Here is a 20,044-nt window from a genome sequence, read left to right on the forward strand (position 1 = left end):
CGCATGGTTTCAGTGGGATGAAGCATGAGGAGGGGTGTGTCCGGGGGTCCCTTCCCTTGCTGGCTTCACCACCACACCACCCATCGGGGGAGGCTCGGGGTTTGTCTATGGTAGACTCCTTCCCTCCACCATAGATGAAGGGGATGCTGTGGAAGGCAGAGAAATGGAAACAAGATCCTGTTGATGTCACTGAGCCACTCGGATCAACCCAACCCTGAAACTCACCCCACCTTGGGACTTTCCAGTTTCGGGAGCCAAAACCTCCCCTCATTGTTTAGGCCAGTCTGAATTGGGTTTTCTATTACCTGCAACTGTAAATGGACTCCTCTGGTACAAAGGCAAGGCCCATCTGTTCTTGGCACACTCCTACAACTGATGGCATGACCGTGAAAACGCACTGTGGATCAGTATATTAAGTAACACTCATAAAATACTATGTAAAATGATTCCATGGGTGTGATGACCTGAGTATATGCATGGACATTTTCAGGAAGCATTCCTAACAGTAGTTACCTCTGGGGAACAGAAGACATACTTTCACTTTTCACTTTACGTTCTCTTATGTTTAGATTTTTGTTTAAGTGTACTTTTTAAAAAGACTAGTTTAAAAGTTGTTTGAGGTATCAAAAAGTACAGTCCAAGCTGATAATTTATTGTGGTAGTTTTTTTTTTATTTTTTGAGATGGAGTCTCCTGTCACCCAGGCTGGAATGCAGTGGCTCGATCTTGGCTCGTTGCAACCTCCGTCTCCCAGGTTCAAGCGATTCTCCTGCCTCAGCCTCCCGAGCAGCTGGGACTACAGGTGCACACCACCATGCCCAACTAATTTTTGTATTTTTAGTAGAAACTGGGTATCACCATGTTGTCCAGGCTGGTCTCGAACTCCTGGCCTCAAGTGATCTGCCTGTCTTAGCCTCCCAAAATTCTGGGATTAAAGGCGTGAGCCACTGCACCCGGCCAGTTCTGGTAGTTATTAAACCATGCATTGGAATACCCTGCTGGAATACAAGATGCAGAGCACAGAAAGCAAGCTGAGTGAAGAAAGAATTGTTTCGGAGCCTTGTAAGGAATACTCACGTCCTCCTTCTCCAAGCTGGGCTCCCTGAAGTTGGCAATTTCATCAAAACAGTATCCACTTAAAAGTACCCTTAACTTTTTCTTCCAAAGTTACACAGTAGCCCCAAGTTCTACAATGCCCACTTCATGTTTTCCTGAGGCACCCTGGAGATGCCAAAAGCATTTGAGAATGAACGTGCCTTTTTTTTTTTATTTTTTGAGCCCAGGCTGGAGTGCAGTGGTGTGATCTCGGCTCACTGCAAGCTCCACCTCCTGGTTCACGCCATTCTCCTGCCTCAGCCTCCCAAGTAGCTGGGACTACAGGCGCCCGCCACCAAGCCTGGCTAATTTTTTTGTATTTTTAGTAGAGACACGGTTTCACCGTGTTAGCCAGGATGGTGAACGTGTCTTTAATGCAGCCTTGAACAGGAATTGGCCAGCCTTGCCAACTTGATAAGGAGCTAAAAAGGCTCTAAAGGTATATGGCTCCCCAGATTTCTGGAGGGCATCCAGATGAATGAGAACAGGGCTGCAGGTAGTCACCTGCAGCATCCTCCTGGGCACGATGACAGAGGGAAGTGTCTCTACCAAGATCCATCATGGGGGACAGGTTCCCATAGCCCCGGACACACAACCTAAAAACCGTGGTTCTGTGGACTGACACCCGTAAGACCCTAGAGCTGGAAAGGCCCACCTGTGAAGGTCATTCAGCACTCCACCACCCACCCCCAACCAGTACAGCTGAAAGCTCTGGACCAGTGGGTGACAGGCTGATGCATCTGACATTTGGGGGGAGACCTTCCCATGACAGCAGGATGCCTCAGGTGCCGGGACCACTGCTGCCTCCCTCCTTTCTCAGCAGTTGTCTATGTTCCTCTGAGACTGCTGGCTGAGAAGCCATCAGGTGGGTTCCCTGATGAGACTGACACCCTCTCTGCTCTGCTGGGAGCCTTCCAACACTGCAGCCACCTACATGCGTGCCTGTCACCTCCCCAGTGGCTTCTGCATGGAATCTCCCAGAGAAATTCCATGTTCCAGGAAGGTTCTGCATCCATTAATTTTCATTGTTATTCATGGGGAAACCCAGTGCCAGGCTTCTTGTGGACCATGCAGATGGTTTTTCAGCCCAGCCCACAGCACTGCCCTGTGGGAAGTGGGATTCCCTGGAGGCCAGTAAGGACAGCTGCAGCAGAGTCCTAAGCAGGCACATGGGAGAGGTCAGAAAACTGGCGAGCCTGGGCCTCTGAAGCAGAGAAGCAGAGGACATTCAGGAGGTGCAGTGTCTGGTGCTACAGAGGCTGAAGAAGGCCAGGGTTGACAATTGGGATAAGCAGCTTTCAGCTACGTGGGGCATGGTGGGTGGTGGAAAGGAGGGGGTACAGACAGCCCAGATTAAGAAGCTGCCTGGGAAAGAGAGGGAGGGAGCCATAGGGCCTCAGCAAGTTTTTAGGATGGGGAAAGGTAGGCCAGCGACAGGAAGAGGGGACAGGAAAAATAACGTGGCAAGATCCTGAGAGGGGGTGGACCAGGGTTGAGGAAGGGGTACAGGACAGACCCCAAGGCTTTAAAGTGAGCATGTGCATGGTGAGGTGAGAAAAGGGTGCAAACACCACAGCTGGCCTCCAACCAGGGAAGGCAGGGATTCAGGACAGGCCAGTGCTGGGTGGGGAGTGCACAGGAGGCCTGCCCTGTGCCTCTGTGCGGAGAGCCGTTGCTGGGTGGAGACTGCCACGTGCCCGGCTCTCATCCTTGCTTTCTTTCCATTCCTCATCCAACTATTCAGAGTCACATGATATGGCTGAGAACAGCCAGAAGGGTCTATAGTTGAAAGACAAACCCAACTCTGCAAAAGTCACACCGAGACTTCATCCTAAACCAGGTCTACAGGAATAGATGGGTCAGGCCTGCAGGAGCCTTCCAGGAGCTCTGGCAGGGAGGGTCTGCGGCCACCCACTCCCCCAGGGGAGGCTGGGTCAGAGGCATCTAGTGAGGTGGGCACTGCCACCAACCCCCTTCACAGAAAGGCCGGCACACCCAGGACACACAGCTCATGCAGCAGCAGTGCCCAGGCTTCAATCCCGTGTCCCCACTTCGACTCAGTGTCCCCAAGCTCTTCTGCTTGGATCAATAAATAGTATCGCCCAGGGGTGGACAGAAATAACCTAAAACAATGTTTCCGCTAGACCTATGGAGTTGAAGTTTCTCCAGCTCTCACTTATAGCGGGGGATAAACCACAAGCCAACTTGTGCTGGCTGTGGCCGGCACACAAGGGTAACTGAAAGTGCTGCCATACAGAATCTTAAAAAAAAAAAAAAAAAAAAAAAATCACTCAGTGAAATGTACGTCAGATTGTGCTGATGATGGACTGCCTTTACCATCCACCCTTCTGTAAGGTCTACATACCCTATCCCTTGGTTCCTCTGGCAGCCGCGTTTACCACTGAGATGCTTAGCAATATCTCAATAGTGACCCCAAACAAAAACGACCAAAACAGCATTAATATAAAGATATATTCCATAAAAGAATTTGGAAGTCAAAGAGAAGCATCACACTTCCGAAAAACACAAGCATTCTTCTTCTCCTAGTCTACAGAGAATTTAAAAAAAAAAAAAAAAGATAATATCATCAGCAACAAATAGCCACCAGTATACACCACACTAGAATGTACACTCCGGCAAGTAACTGAAGGTTGCACTCGATCCCTGAACGATGAGAAGTGGTCCGAGCTATGGCAGTGTTAGAAAGTAGCCCAGCTAGACAAATGCCCCAGTTATCCCCAGGAGAGTTATTCAGTACTTAAGACTTCATTTCCAAGAGCAGCCCCAGAAAAGCCCTGACAGGAAGGGTGGACCAGTGATCACCGATATCCCATTAGGGGCGGTCACCAGAAACAAAACGCCTGGAGCGTCTGAGCAGCTGCAGCCTGGGGTTGTGGCTAGGCACGGGGCGTGGTTGCAGAAGAACGGCTGTCTCCGGGGAGTGGCAAATGGCAGGCCAGCCAGCCCTGGGTACATGGCCACAAGAGGAGCCCTGGCCAACAGTTTCAGGCTGGCCATCTTGGGCTGGGGCTCCCTGGGCTTGCAGTGGGGAGGGTCAGGATTCAAATTCTGGGCGACAATTTCAGTAGCACCAAGACCAGAAGACAGTGAGGCCACGCTGGGGAGTGGGGGAGTGCTTGTATGTGGGATGCATGGAGGGAGGCTGCAGTATGTGGAGGGGAAAAGAGAGGCTGTTGTGGGCTGGTTCTTAAGACTCTCAAGGGGACTCAAAGGGTCGGCTCCAGCAATGGACACTATCTAAGGCTGCTCAGAGGAGAAAGCTGGAGGAGAGGAAGAGGAAGTGAAATGGTGTGAGAACATTCTTACCCCTATAAATAAACTATTTACACACTTTAAGAAAAGGAGAGCCGGCTCTCAGTGAAGAACCATGCCCACCGCCCCACCGGCACCATCAGGGCTTAATGCTATCAAGATCAGAGGCAGTTCTGGCGCCAGGAGAATAGCTGGTGGACACAGAGGGACAGTGGACAAGGCACTCCCGTGGCACCAGTCCACGCACTGGCTCAGGCTTACTTCACTTGAACATGGCTGAGGATCCTGCAAACAACCCGATATGTGCATGTCCCAGCAGACTGCGCTGGCACTCAGAGGCCCAGCAGGGCCACGTCCGCCTCCCGTTACGGGCAGGCCCCCATGCTGCTTCGCTTGATGGAGAGAGATACCCTGTCCACGCCTGTGGGTCCCTCTACCCACAGCCCACCCACAGATGTGGATGACCCAAAGCAGATGTCTGGATGCCAGTGGAGAGGGGACCAGGGTGTCCTGCAGACATGCTTGAGCTGCAGGGGGACTGAGTCAAGCCCTCCTGGCAGCCACAGGAGCCCTCTCTGTCTTTCAGAGTCACCACTCCCACATAAAGACACATTCTCTGTCTCTGGGTAGACTCCAGAGGGATACAGTCACAAGTTTGGGCAGGTAACAAGGGGGACCCTTGGTCTTCAGCACCAGCAAGCAGAAACAGAGAGGTCACGTCACGCTGATGCTGAAGATGGGGCACTGGCTCTGGGGGTGTCGGCTCCTCTCCCTCTGGACGTAGGGCTGACGGCAGAGAAAGGCTCTGGCCTCCCAGCGTGGCTCAGCTCGGCTCCCTCAACTCTGCTCCTCAGAAGTGATGGCCGGCCTTCACTGCCTCGATGTCTGAGATCAGGGTCCTTGCCAGGAAGATGCCAAATATCTGAAACCAACACCAGCAGAGTCAGCGGCCATTGCTGGGGCCCAAAGGCAGAGGGCAGGGAGCGGAGGGTGGGGTTGGGAGCTCCCACTGCACGCCTCTCCTCACCCCCCAGCTGCGACTGAGGACGTAGAGACAGCACCGTGGAGCGAGTGGCACAGCACAGCCACCCCTCCCACAAAAGGGGGGTCCTGGGGTCTCGTCTGTTACATCCCCAAAGCCTAGAAGAGGCAAACCACAGGCACCATAAGCAAAACAGGCACTCTGTCCTGCCTCCAACATGATTAAGTACGTCACAAGCCATGGGGCAAGACACGCCTGTCCCTGGGTTAAACCAAAAATAACAGGTCACCCTGACTGGTTCTGATTCCCAAAATAATAAATCTTGAATGTTTCCTGAAAACGTCGATTCCACAATAAAACCAAGGCCATCCCCAATTTTGGCTGTGCTAATGTCTGAAGATCCATCCCAACCTTGGTGAGCAGGGAAATCGTGAGAGGAGACTGATGTTCTTCTAATGTGAACAGATGAACACGAACTTGGTGACCTCTGGAAATGGCTTTTTTTCCCTTTAAATTCTTGTGTGGTTCTAATTTGACTAGTCAGTCCTTCTGAAGTCTGATTCTTCCCTTGCCTATTTTGCAAATAACTTTTTTCTTTCCTTTTCCAGTTGCTTCCTCCTATTTCTTAGTCTTCCTTGAAGGAGGAAGGCATGTGTGCGTGGCTGGTGGCCCTGGGTCCACCTCAGTCACCCTCTTCAAGGCAAAAACAGAGTCAAACACTTTCTAAATGGTGTTATTTTCCACACAAGAAATGCATCAGTGGACCCAGAAGCTGCAGCTTCTTGGAAGCCCTGAACAGCACTGGAAAGACTCCTGGTTTCTCTGATCACTGAATTCTTGACTTTCTCTGCCAGTTCTTCTCCTGGCAGTCACCAACCAGCCCAGTCACCCCAGGCCTCACTGCCTGCTCAGCCACCAACATCCTCCCACATGTGAAACCTGGTTCAAATGAACAAGCACAGCCTGGGAGGGGAAAGGATGCCACAAACGGCAGCAGGCCTCAGAGGATGTCTCATGGACAGGGAAGATACCTGACAACTCCAGCCCAGGGGCCAGAGACAGGAGGAGAGGTCCTGGGGCAAGTGTACACACATGAGCCTCAGGCCACCCTCAGGCCCCAGGTGACCAAGAGTTTCGCCTTCCCATCTGCAGCACTTGATGGTCCACCCCGAGCACACTCCTGACCTACCTCCAGATAGGCAGTGACCCTTCTGCAGCCCATTGGGTCCTCTGGAGAGGGCTGCCAACAGGACCTGTGCGGGGCCACAAGTCCCTCCCAGCCTGCCTCCACCCAGAGGGCCCCCCTATAGGTAGCATTTATGGAAGCCACCATTCTCCTCCCCAATATGCTTACACACATACACTCTCTCAGCCTTGGACATCCAGTTGAATCCCTTTTTTTCTTCTGCAAGCTTCCTTAATACCATACCCAAACTGGACCCACGCACTCTATGTTAAGGGCCCAACCTCAAATGAAAAAAGGCCACCTGCCAATCCTATAGGCTCCTGGGACACACCTGCAACAGCGAGATGGCGATGAAGACGCCAGCCACAATGTAAATGTTCCGCGGGAGCCAGCTTTCCAGCGCCTGGATGCAGCCTTTCGTGAAGATGGACTCATCCCACTTGCTCTTCAGCTGCAGGAAAACACCACACGGGTCTGAGCTTTTGGCATGCACGAAGTCCCCACCCTGATCCCCTAGTGAGCTCTGGCAAGGAGCAGGGCAAAGCAGGGTGGGAACAAGGGATCCAGGAGGCAGGCAAGAAGGACTCTCCAGGAGATGCTTGTAGGCTCCTCTCAGCCTCTGCCCCTCGCTGGGCACTGTGCCATCGCACCACCTGTCTGACCAAAGGCTCCCTGGCTGTTTCCCTTCAGGTCTCCAGAGATTTAAAGACGAACTTTCTCAAGATACCCTTCCCCATCATCCACATCCGGAGAAAGAGAAGAGGCTTGAAGGCTTGGAGGAAAATGTGCCTCTAAAGGGAGAGAAACCTGGAGAAGGGGGTCCAGAGTCTCCTAAGAAGAGAAGGGTGCTTCTCGGAGCGGGCATCCCACCAGTAAGCTCAGCTCCAGGAGACAGAGCCAGCAGGCAACAGTCACCAGCCAACCAGCTCCCTCCAGTGCTAACCCCGGTGGGATGTCAGTAACCATCCCAGCACACACCCCAGCCCTGCCCACCCCACACAGGGCAATCGGCCCCAGCCCCCTCACACCTATCAGCCTCCTCCATGGCAACATGATAGAGCATTAGCCCCTAACTTTAGAGGTGTTAGGGGCTAAATTGTGTCCTCAAAATCCATACACTGAAGTCCTAACCCCCAGGACCTCAGAAGGTGACTGTATTTGTAGACAGGCTCTTTACAGAGATAATTATGCTAAAATGAGGCCATCAGGGTGCCCCTTGATCCAATATGAAGAGCATCCTGCTAAGAAGAGGAGATCAGGACACAGACATGCACAGAGGGAGCCCACGTGAGGACACAGGGAGAGGACAGCCACCTGCAGCCAGGAGAGAGGCCTGGAACAGACCCTTCCATCACAGCCCTCTGAAGGCACCCACCTCACCTCACCAGCACCTTGACTGATCTTGGATTTCCAGCCTCCAAACTGTGAGAAAAGGAATGTCTGCTGTGGCTTAAATTTCTATCTGTGGTATGTTGTGACAGCAGCCTTGGCAAGTTAATATAAGTGGCAAAAAAAATCATAAATAGGGAAACTGATGTTGATATAGGTTCTCATCTTAGTCCATTCAGGTAACTAGAATAAAATATTACAGATTAGGTGGCTTATAAACAACAGAAATTTATTTCTCACAGTCCTGGAGGCCGGGAAGTTCAAGATCAGGGCACTGGCAAATCCGGTGTCAGATGAGGGCCCACTTTCTGGTTCATGGATGGCACCCTCTCACTGTGTCTTCACACAGTGGAGTGAGAAATAAGCTCTCTGGGCCTCTTTCATAAGGACACTCATCCCACTCATAAGGACTCTGCCCTCATGACCCAATCCCCTCCCCAAGACCCCACCTCTTAAATACCGTCACATTGGAGTTTAAGTTCCAACATGTGAATTTTGGAGAGACACACACATTCAGTTTACAGCAGTTTCTCCCTGTGAAATGCAGGTCCCTAAAGGAGGACAGTTCCCCAAGCTGTAGGGACACATCCCTCATATCCAAGGCTAACAGGAGGGGTCTCTGAAGATTCCTCGAGACTCCTCCCTTTTAGAACAGCAGTCACTCATATCACCAAAGACCACTAGAACAAGGACTGGAGTGGGGTAGGGTCTTCCTTCTCTTTGCATCCAAGAGCACATTCCCTACAGCCTAAAGGAAGTCCTGGAGGACAGAGCCTCGCCCCTGCCCCAGGCCTGCCTCCCTCTTTGTCACCACTGCCTCCACACGGAGGCCAGACCAAGGCACATACATTCCTGCAGCTGTCCCCTTAACGAGAGACATCTTCTGGGATGCCAAGGAGCCTCCTAAAAATGCAATCTTTGTCCCTCAAAACTTCCATCCCACCTCTTTAAATGCAGCAACTCCTAGTTGTTGGGACTGCAGCTCACAAGGCTTAGAATCACCATTACTGCTCCCAGGAGTCCTGCCGCCAGCTCAGGAAGCAGTGTGTGTGACCCTGTGCCCATGCTCAGCTTAGGTGGCATCAGGAGCTTCACTGCCCTGAGTTTTCCCACTTCAATTTGCACTTGTGCTAAATCAGAATGTTGAACCATAGGGAATAAAACCTAAAGAACTCTTCAAGTTGTATACATGGGAGTTCTCACCTGAATCCTGACGTCATATCCACACTGTGTGTTCACAACTTTTTGCTGCAAGAAAAGCAGAAAAATTATTTGCTTTTGGTGTCTCAAGAAGCTGGTGGTAAGAGGCTCTAGTAAAGTCACAATCAAACACCAGCAAACATTTGTGCAAATTCCATTACAGCGCATGTCCTTCAATCACGCCACCAACTAATCCTTCAGGCCAGGACAGGGTGGCAAACTTTCTCTGTGAAGGGCTAGAGAGTGAGTATTTCAGACACAGACTCAATTCCGCTTTTGTTGCATGAGAGCCGGCACTGACAATCTGTAAACAAACAGGAATGGCTGTATTTCAAGAAAACTTTATGGACACTGAAATTTGAATTTCATATAATTTTCACGTACCACAAAATATTATTCTTCTTTTGATTTATTTCCAACCATTTAAAAACATCTGAATGCATTCTTAACTCACAGGTCATGGAAAAATAGCAAGCCAGATTTGGCCTGGGGGCCACAGTTTGCTAGGAGGTAAGACCTATATTTGGAGGTAAGAACTATACGTGCTAAAAGCAACACTTACAAGACTGGTACATTTCACAGTCGCAGTGGAGACCTCAGAAGAGCTGTGCAGCTTCAGCAAATCTGAGCCTCTCCTGGGCTGCAGAACTTGCCCATATAATAGTGGTGATGCTCTGCCTTCTCAAAGCCCGTAACCCAGGACCAGGCTTTGCATAACTGCACCGAGAGCTGGCAACTGGCCCAGTTCTACTCAGGCTCAGTTCAGGCAAAATTCAGAGCTCCTTCACAGATCACCCCAAGAACCCAGCTTCTGGAACCCAAGGACGTTGGCCTTGGATTGGGAATGCCAATAGGTAAAGAAAGGACAGGACCGGCACAGCGGCCCACACCTGTAATCCCAGCACTTTGGGAGGCTAAGATGGCCAGATCGCTTTGAGCCCAGGAGTTTAAGACCAGCCTGGGCAACATGGTGAAACCCCATCTCTACAAAAAATACAAAAATTAGCCAGGTGTGGTGCTCAAGCCTGTGGTCCCAGCTACTTGGGAGGCTGAGGCTGGAGAATTGCTTGAGCCCGGGGAATCAGTGGTTGTACAGTGAGCTGAGATCGCACCACTGCACTCCAGCCTGAGTGACAGAGTGAGACACTGTCTCTAAAATAAAACCAAACAACAACAACAACAACAACAAAAAAAACCAGAAAATAATTAGCCGGGTGTGGTGGCGTGCACCTGTAATCCCAGCTACTCAGGAGGCTGAGGCAGGAGAATCACTTGAACCCAGGAGACAGAAGTTCCAATGAGCCAAGATCATGCCACTACACTCCAGCCTGGGCGACACAGCAAGACCCTGTCTCAAAAATAAAAGAAAGAAAATAATTCTCCACTACTGTTCCCCAGTTAATGATGTGTACCCCCAGCCCCTGTGCACTGTTGAGTTCTAGGAATCTGCTCCAGAAAAAGGACAGTGAAGAGGTCTAAGCGGGCCTTATTTCACTCATAGCTCTTGGCCCGCTACCACGAGTGACAGCCCTCCAGGTAGAAATAATACTGTTTTTCTCCTGCCTCACCCATAACACCAAGGCCAGGGTGGGTCATGCAAGCAGTGTTCCTAGAATGTACACATATCGGATTTCAGAGCTGAGGCAGCCTTGAGGAGGGCTTGGAGAGAGCACACCCGCTCCTCAGACCTCCATGACAGAGAAGTATCTCAGAGCACTGGAGGAGTCAGGAAAGCTGCTGGGCTTCAGGAAGGGCAGGCTCCCTGTGCCCCAGCACAAGCCAACTCACCGCAGGATCTGGCACGCAGCAGGAGAAGGGGACCCCACACTTCTCTCGGCTGTAGCTGGCACCGCTGCAATTGAAGTAGACATTGAGGTCCCAGTCTTCAGGGCCATATGCGCCACAGCACTGGTTCTGCAACCACAAAAGCCAGAACTGTTAGGGTCTCCAAGACAGGGCCATGGCTGCCCAGCACAGGGCATCATTCATAGTGATGCCAGGCTAAGTCTGCTGGCATCTACCATGCAGAGAAATCAAGGCCCGCCCCCTACCTCCCATGTGCAGAGATGCTAAGCTGGCAACCCAGGCAGCCCTTTAAGAAGAAAACAGCTAGGCGTAGTAGCTCAGGCCTGTAACCTCAGTGACTCGGGAGGTTGAGGTGGGAGGACGGTTTGAGCCCAGGAGTTGGAAACAAGTCTGGGCAACACAGCAAGACCCCCACCCCCAATCACAAAGAAAGAAAGGAAAGAGAGAGAGAAAGAGAAAAGGAGAGAAAGAAAAAAGGGGAGAAAGAGAGAGAGAGAGAAATAGAGAGAGAGGACCTGCCCTTTTGATGTGTTAAAGAAAATAATAAAAACAAAAAGGAAATGGCAGTGAAGGTATCTCCGGGCCACAGTGCCTCCTCTGTCCAACCCGCATGGCTGGCTCAGTGGAGCCCTCTGGCCCCATTGCCGGGCACAACATACCCAGCCCTGGCCCTCCTTAGCAGGGAGCTTGCCCTTCTTCCCAGCCTCCTCAAAGGAGACGCCTCCTTCCAGTCTCCTCAGAGGATAGGAGAGTGGCCTCCTCTCCTTTGTGGCCCCCTCGGCACCTTGGTGTGGTCCTCTACTTGCCACAAGAGAACACTTCCTAGTGTGCAGTGTTCTTCCTCCCTGAGAAACTTGCAAGCAAATTCCCCTTTTCACCCCTTTACAAAAAACAGCTGCTAAGTGTCTGCTCCTGAGGAAAAGAGGTCCGATGAAGGTGAAAGCTAACACAATCAAAGCTCTGCCCCACACCTGGGGCCCCTACCCTCCCCTTCCTCTCATCTGGTGTGGCTACAAAGAAAATCCTCATTTGACTAAAAAATTTGTAAAATCCAAACACTAAAAGCATCATTGTGAAGTTGACAGTGTCTCTTCCCCTAAAAAACTTTTTTGCATTTGCCCTTACAGCTGACATGGTTATGGCAATAATCACAACAAATGACAACAGTGATTTCTGGTTGGTTGTTTTGTTTTGCTTACTTCTCAGGTAAAATTGTCTCCCCCACACCTCCACGGTTCCACTTGCTTTAGTGATTACCTGAAATTTCACTCCAAGGAAGCTCTGTAATTTACTGAATTCCCTCCCCTGGGAAGTTTTTTTTTTTAATTTATTAATCTTTTTTTTGAGATGGAGTCTTGCTCTGTTGACCAGGCTGGACTGCAGTGGCATGATCTCGGCTCACTGCCAGCTCCGCCTCCCGGGTTCACACCATTCTCCTGCCTCAGCCTCCCAAGTAGCTGGGACTACAGGTGCCCACCACCACGCCCGGCTAATTTTTTGTATTTTTAGTAGAGATGGGGTTTCACCACGTTAGCCAGGATGGTCTCTATCTCCTGACCTTGTGATCCACCCGCCTCAGCCTCCCAAAGTGCTGGGATTACAGGTGTGAGCCACCGCGCCCGGCCAGAAGTTTTATTTTTAAAAGAAAAAGAAGTCAGTGCAGACAACTATGTTTTTAAGGCAATGCAGGGATGAACCACAACCTAGCATGCTGAGACCAGCAAGCCAAGGCTATGTGAAAATGAAAAGAGGACAGTGGCACTGAACAGAAAAGAAAGGAGAGGCATCAAAACATGGCTGGGATTTGGTGACTTTCACAGACTAATACACATTAGTAATAACAATACAGGCAGGGTCTTTGGTCCCATAAATGGGTTTTGCTGGATTCCATAATACATGAAATAAAGGTAAACAAGTTTTCGTTAATAATGAGAGTGAATCATAGATTTTTAATGGTTTCTGATTTATTTTCTTCTCAAAACCAAAGTGTTCCACATGAAAAGTTCTTAAGAAAGCTGGGCTTTCTGTCAGCACACAGATCAAACAAGAGCCTTGCACTGCACAGGCTGACATGGCCAAAGAGTGGGTTCCTCCCCAGGGGGCTGTGACAACTATGGTCCAAGCCTCCAGGTGCAGCCACACATGAGAGAGATAAGAGGGATGGGGACCAGATGGAGTAAAGGCCACAGCCTGGGACTGCTTAGACAAACCCCTGGGCACATATTCCAGGGAGGTCACATTCCACTAGATCTGACAAAGCTTCCTCCAGGCAGCCCTGGCTTCTTAAACAGGAAGGAGAAAAGGTCCCGGGGAGGAAGGGGATAGGAATAGCGTCAGACAGTGAGTCATGAGCCAGGGGGAAGAAGCTGTGCCTTACGGTATGCAGCACCTAAGGAGGATTGCAGCTGGTGTGGCTATTGGACAGGATTGGAAAGATCTGGGGCTGAAAGAGGAGGGCCGGGCACGTGGGGGTGGGTGGCCTCGGGTGCAGCTGGACTTGCCTGCCCAATCCCAATGGGAAAGGGCTGGCCCACCAGGCAACCACAAGCCGGCAAAGTGGAACAGACCAGAGGTGGGGTGGCTTGTTCCACGGCCTCCCTGCTGTCTGCCAAGCTGCAGGCAGAAAACCCACAGAGAAGGCCTGGTGCCCCTGCTAGACTCAGCTCCGGGCAGCACAGGGAGGCGCGTGCTCTATCGGGGGCCCGCTGGCGAGGTGCTTACAGCTTTCTGAAGGGAGTCGATGAGGTTTTGCAGGTCGATATCGTCCCGGTAGGACTTGATGTTGCTCTCGAAGAACTCCCGGAACCGGTCCCTCACCCAGTCCTGGAACAGGAAGGCCAGCACTGCCACAGCCAGCTCCAGGAAGAAGATGAGCACGATGGTGCCACAGAACTGCAGGGGAAGGGGACGGGAGCAGGAGTCACCACCCCACCAGCCTGCACCCCCACACACATAACCCCACCTGACCCAGAACCACCATCCTCAGCAGAGCGTGGGATCTGCACCTGAGAGTCCCACATCGGGGCCCCAGAACCCCACACTTAGTTAGCTGGGTGACTGCGCAACTTCGCTTCATCTGTAAAAAGGGGCTATTTATCCCTACCCATGTCACTGCATTGCTGATAACACTCAAATGAGTGAAAAAGTGTTGAGAAACCTCCAAGCCAATGTGTCAATCATTTGCTATGAAGCAGCCCTCCTCCCTGGACAAAGAGGAAACCCTATCACAGGAATGAATGCCTGTCCTACCCCAGCAGTTCCACCTGGACCCTCCAGGGTGGCATCCTGGGGTGTCGGCTCCTTTCGGACGGACACTGTGCCCAAGACACTATCTGATGTCTCCCCATACACACACAAAACCATCGAGTGCCTACGTATCTGTTACCTCACTTCAGGGACGAGGAAACTATGGCTATGTCACGAGGTATATAGCTTGCCTGAGGTCACATAGTTCATGCAGGACATGTGAGTTCCCTGCAGGGCTCTTTACAATTCTGGAAGTGCCAATGTTATCTGGACCAACTCTGCATGAAAGTATATGATTGTCAGCATAAAGACCCCTCCAGAAGCTCTCAGCTGCCCCAGGCCACAAGCAGTGGTGGCATTCTGCAAGGGGCCAGTGCAGCCACAGGTCCACATCCCATCAGGACAGACTCCCAGCCTGCAGTCTGTGCTCTCACAGACATTATCACTGGCCATATAAGACACTAAGCAGCTTGCCACAACCGGCAAATTTGGAGTAATCTTTCAAAGTAAGAAAAAGCATACACACGGCTGGGCGTAGTGGCTCAAGCCTGTAATCGCAGCACTTTGGGAGGCCGAGGCGGGAGGATCACGAGGTCAGGAGATCGAGACCATCCTGGCTAACACGGTGAAACCCCGTCTCTACTAAAAATACAAAAAAAAAATTAGCCGGGCATGGTAGCGGGCGCCTGTAGTCCCAGCTACTCGGGAGGCTGAGGCAGGAGAATGGTGTGAACCTGGCAGGTGGAGCTTGCAGTGAGCCGAGATCACGCCACTGCACTCCAGCCTGGGCGACAGAGCGAGACTCGGTCTCAAAAAAAAAAAAAAAAAAGAAAAAGGAAACACACACATGCACACAAGGCCTGCCAAAACATAATCTCTGTTCATATAAAAGCAAGATGCTAAACATAGCTTTTTTTTTTTTTTTCCAGAGGAAAAATTAGGAAAAAAAGCCCATAGCTTTGCTTTTAAAATTATGTCCAGGAAAAAGAAGGCTTGATCTAATCAAGTCAACAAACAATATACTGCAAAATATGATAATGTGTTTTCCCCACCAGGTGTTATTTAACTGAATAAATCTAAAAATGAATTTGTATCTAAATATAAAACTAAACTCTTAGTAATCTGCAGTTCTGCCAGGAAATTTGGGATTTTGACTTGTACATCCAACAGACTCACACATCCTTGGAGGAGGGAAATGATTTAAGGTTACTTGCAACATCTTTTGATCTTAGCCAGGAAGGGCAAAGGACAGTAGCAGACAAACAATTCTTTTAGAACTTCTGAAGGAAGATAAAAGGCAAAGGAGCAGGGAGTAGAGCTGGCCTATAGGCAGCTGGCTCCTCCCACCCAGGGCTAAAAACCAGAGGGTACCTAATTCTCCTGCCAGGAGGAACCAGCTTCTCTAGACAGTAGAGTGCAAAGGGCTGCCTCCTGCTCCCAGGCAGGGGCCTGGGGGAGGCTCCTAAGAGCTGCCACCTGCTCTGACCAGGTAACATATAATCCTGCCCAGCAGAGCCTGCACCCCATTCCATCCTATCCCACTCTTGTCTCTGTGGCCACTCACAAAGTTGAGCAGGCAGATATTCTCCCGCAGAGCCCCCACGCAGCCGGCGAACCCCAGGGTGAACATCACTACGCCCACCATCAGGACCAGCACCACAGGGTCGATTCCATGCATCCGGGTCACTTTGGTGAGGTCGGACAGCACACCCTGAAAGAGACAGAGAAAGCAGGGCAGCATTGGCCCAGAAGGGGTGCTGCCCTAGGGGGTGCAGCCCTAGGGGGTGCAGGTGGTACTGAAAACAGGGACTTGCTTCCCCAGGCTCAGTCCTCTTGTTGACAGCCAGGCCAGAGTCTGGCCCCATCCATGCCCTTAGGGGCCCCTCCGACCAGGAGATCCCTGCCCACCTCAGGTCCCAGAAAGTGTTCCTGGCCTCCACCTACGCTGTGAGTTCCTCCTAGGCAGCCACCAGGCTTCTTCTGCAGCCTCTGGGGTGCCTATTCCAGGCCTGGAGGGAAACGGGGCCCTGTGGCCTGTGGTCAAACTGGTCACCCAGGTGGCTGACCTTGTTAGTCCCCCAATTTAGCACCTAATTAATGAAGAACACTACTCTTCTGAGATGAAAACAGCCACAATATGAACACTCTTGTGGAAAACACACCCAAGGACAGGCCTAAGCAATGCTGTCCATAGAAGTTTCTACACCAATGGAGGTGTTTTAGACTATACCCCCACTGTCTGGCCATAGGTGTCGTGGAGCACTTGAAATGTGGCTAATGAGACAGAAGGACTGAATTTTAATTTATATTCAATTTCAATTTAAATATAAACACAGACAGTCACACAATGGGCAGAGCAGTTCCATAGGGTTTGTAAAATGCCAAGGGGGAAGCTAAGCCCTGGAGACTGAGTCATGTAGCATGTTTGCAATTCTGTTTCTTAGATTATGGTTGAACTAAGGGACTGGAGAGACCACAGCCCCCCTTCTAGTCACTGATCTCTGTTAAAGTTTAACTGCCTCCTTCATTGTTCTTTACTAACTCAGATCGGATATCATCTAAGACCCAGGGACAATTACATCTTCAGTGTGGAATGTTAAACATACCTTTCCTGAAAGAAAAAGACCGCCTCAACTAATGAGAACATTGTGACTAAGAATCAAGACATACATAGGTGTCTGGGCATGGCGGCTCACGTCTGTAATCCCAGCACTTTGGGAGGCCAAGGAGGGCAGATCACTTGAGGCCAGAAGTTCAAGACCTGCCTGGCCAACATGGCAAAACCCCATCTCTACCTAAAAATACAAAAATTAGCCAGGCATGGTGGCACATGCCTGTAATCCCAGCTATTTGGGAGGGTGAGGCACAAGAATCTCTTGAACCCAGGAGGCGGAGGTTGCAATGAGCCAAGATCCAGCCACTGCGCTCCGGCCTGGGCAACAGAGACTGTCTGGCTTTAGCTAGATAAATGATCCCAAGCTCCTACACTTCGAACAGGAAGGCTGACTTCCATTCTTTGGAATTTGTGCTTCCTGGGTAGCCCTGTCGTCAACATGGGTGCTTGAATAAACTCTCTCTAAACTAGGTTCTGGCCTTTTTAATTATTTTAGATCGACAGATTCAAAGGAATTGTAGTAGCCAGCTCACACTCAGTGCCACACCCAGTTAGGCGGCTGCAGTCCCAGGGGCAGCCACACGGTGGTGCTGTGAGGCACAGATTGAACCTGCTTCTGGGTCACTGGGGCAAAGGGACATCGTACCCCAGCTCTTGCCCTTTAGGGGTTCACAGGCCACTTTGAAGGTGCCCAAACCTGAAGGTGGGCCTTATCCAGTTCCTAAGACCATGGCAGGAAAGCCTGTAGACCTAGGTTCTCCTGCCTCCTCCTGCTGGAAGCAAAGGGAGGTTCCACTGAAGGAAGAAGGCCTGGGCCCAAGACACTAGAGGAAGCTTTAGTCCTGGCTCTTTCTGGCCAGGCCTGCTCCACCTTACTGCTTCCCTCCCCTCCCCTCTTCCCTCCCTGGCCCTTTTCAGCCCTCACCGCCTCCCCAGCACCCCTGCCACGGGGCAACAAGCAGCAGCACAGCCCCATCCTGCCCATATCCAGTCTCATCCCCTTCCTGGAGCCGCAACTGCCCCATGTCCTTCCCGACAGTAGGAGCCAGGTCTCCACTCCTCCCCTCTCCTCCTGAGGCTGGGCAAGGAGGCCCAGAGGTGCTTAAAGGCCCACCCCTGCCCCACAGGTCACCCTGGAGGCATGTCACCCAGCCCCGCTCCCTGCTCTTTCTCATCCTGGAGGATAAGGGCTTCAACAATAAGCATGTCTGTGTTCAGGGACCTGCCTGCTTGCTCCCAGAGGCACAGACAGGGTCAGGAAGCTGGATTGCCCCAAGCCTGCTCTGGGCACAGCTGCATACAAGAGCTGAGCTCTCCACATCCACAGGGCTCAAAACCCAACCACCTCAGCCCATGCCTCCAGCAGCCAATACTATCATGTGGGCAGAGTACGCAAGAGCTGTGTCTGTAAAGATTGACAACTATACACCTTGACACTGCACAAGAAATGCTTGTTGTCAGGGAACAGACTGGAGGAGGGAAAATGAAGTCCAATGAATCTGGTTTTGGCCACCTGAAGCTCAGTGTCCTGTGACAGTTACACCTACCTTTTCGCTCCATGCCCACAGCCCGACTCCAAGGAAGACAACTCCAGCCAACTAAGCGGGGCAGAGGAAAGAGACAGAGAAGGAAGTTAGGTTGGAAACCAGCACTGTGAACATGCTTCATAGAGCAAAGTCCACACTGCCAGGTAGGGAATGCTCCTAGCTCACATCCCACATGGCCCCTCAGGCCCTGCAGATGACAGATAACCTGAACCTACCTTCCTGAATATCTGGACAAACTCCTTCAACCTCAGATGACCCTATGCCCCAGGGAGGGAAGAGGAAAAGATCTCAGAGCAGACTCCACCCTGGAGAGACTATGGGTCACAGACATCAGGCTGTGCTGCTTCTTCCCCTTTCTGCAACCCTGAACTCATTTCAGTGCACTATCTGGTGTATACGAAGACATCACCCTTTGGGAGGGCTGACCCAGGTCCCCTCAGAGGTTCCCAACGCAGGATGAGACTGCACAGGACCAGGCACCACCACAGGGTGAGGAAGGGGGGAAACAGCCCAGCATCTCTGCCACACACCCCAGCTCTCCAGCCCTGGAGATAGACTCCAGGCACAGATAAGCAGCTACCCAGCGGCCCAGGCCATTCACTGGCCAAGGCTGAGCCTCCTCCCCACTGTTATCTACTGAGCAGCAGGCGCATCTATGCTCAGGAAAGGCTGGGTTTTTAGCTAGAGAATGAAAATAGGCCTGCTCTAACCAATGAGCTCGCCCCAGAGAAGCACCAGCCCCAACCCCAACTTCCCACCTGCAGGAACCCACACCCCATGTGCACCACAACAGAAAGGGGCCCACCAAAATACATCACACAGGTTCCTGAACCAGGGAGGGCTTTTCCATATAGAACAAAACACAATGTGGGCTTTGCTAATAAAGCTGCCTCCTGTTTTTCTGTGACTACTTTACACCACACTGGCATTTCACTGCCATTTATCACCATGTCACAATAAATAACAGAACCACGTTTCTCTATGACTACCAGTGATCTCAAGCCTTGAGCTTGAGATCTGCCTATTTTACTCAATAACTAGCCCCACGGGCTAGAATAGAAAGAAAGGGCTCAGGGAAAGCCCCAGGAAGTCTCACCCAACCTGAAAGTGATCTGTGATCCAACCTCTTCTGGATCACAGATCACTTTCAGAAAATGCACACATGCCCAGTATTTTGTATGACATTTTAGAGGGGTCACAGCTTCCCACTGCTGGCTCCCACAATGGTCTGTGAACACTAAGTAAAGAACCCCCACCAAGAACCAATCCCTCCATTTTACAAAAGCAGAGCACTGGGGCCCAGGGAGGGCCAAGACCAAAATGCCAGGCAGTGGGGAGAAGGGCTGAATCACAAGTCTCAGTTCATTCATTCACTCCTCACTCATTCATTCAACAAATATTCACGGAGTACATCCCGAGTGCCAGATACCGTCTCAAGTACTGGATACAGCACCAAGCCAAGGGGGCAGAGCTCCCTGGGTTCATCCCTAGCCCTTTCTACCACACCACACCCATTTCCCGCTTCTCGGTCCTCCCCTTGAACTGACTAGCTGGGAAGGGTTTTCCTGATGGAATGCACGACCAATTCCTTTCCCTCCCCAGGTGTCTTACACTGGCATGCTGAGCAAGCCTGAAGGCGACTGGTCACCACCTGCCGAATCCTGCAGGCTCCATCCTCACCTATCTTATTCAAGGCCCCAAGGGACC

General features: G+C 51.3%; 1 protein-coding gene across 5 annotated transcripts in view; it reads right to left on the bottom strand.

Annotated features, from left to right (window-relative positions):
• Nucleotides 1-3,552: 3,552 nt before the first annotated feature.
• The window catches only part of TSPAN14 (tetraspanin 14), a 63,327-nt gene continuing 46,835 nt past the window's right edge, over nt 3,553-20,044 (bottom strand). For all 5 annotated transcript variants that reach the window (XM_054435283.2, XM_054435284.2, XM_063669891.1 and 2 more), the window contains 7 exons: nt 18,338-18,388; nt 15,741-15,887; nt 13,652-13,822; nt 10,913-11,038; nt 9,128-9,172; nt 6,867-6,986; nt 3,553-5,289 (listed from right to left, as the gene is read on the bottom strand). In XM_054435283.2, coding sequence (XP_054291258.1) covers nt 5,218-5,289; nt 6,867-6,986; nt 9,128-9,172; nt 10,913-11,038; nt 13,652-13,822; nt 15,741-15,887; nt 18,338-18,388 — 732 coding nt within the window. In that variant the 3' untranslated portion in view covers nt 3,553-5,217. The remainder of the gene's footprint in view (nt 5,290-6,866; nt 6,987-9,127; nt 9,173-10,912; nt 11,039-13,651; nt 13,823-15,740; nt 15,888-18,337; nt 18,389-20,044) is intronic.

This window comes from Pongo pygmaeus, chromosome 8 (assembly GCF_028885625.2).
Source record: "Pongo pygmaeus isolate AG05252 chromosome 8, NHGRI_mPonPyg2-v2.0_pri, whole genome shotgun sequence".
Taxonomy (NCBI): Eukaryota; Metazoa; Chordata; class Mammalia; order Primates; family Hominidae; genus Pongo; species Pongo pygmaeus.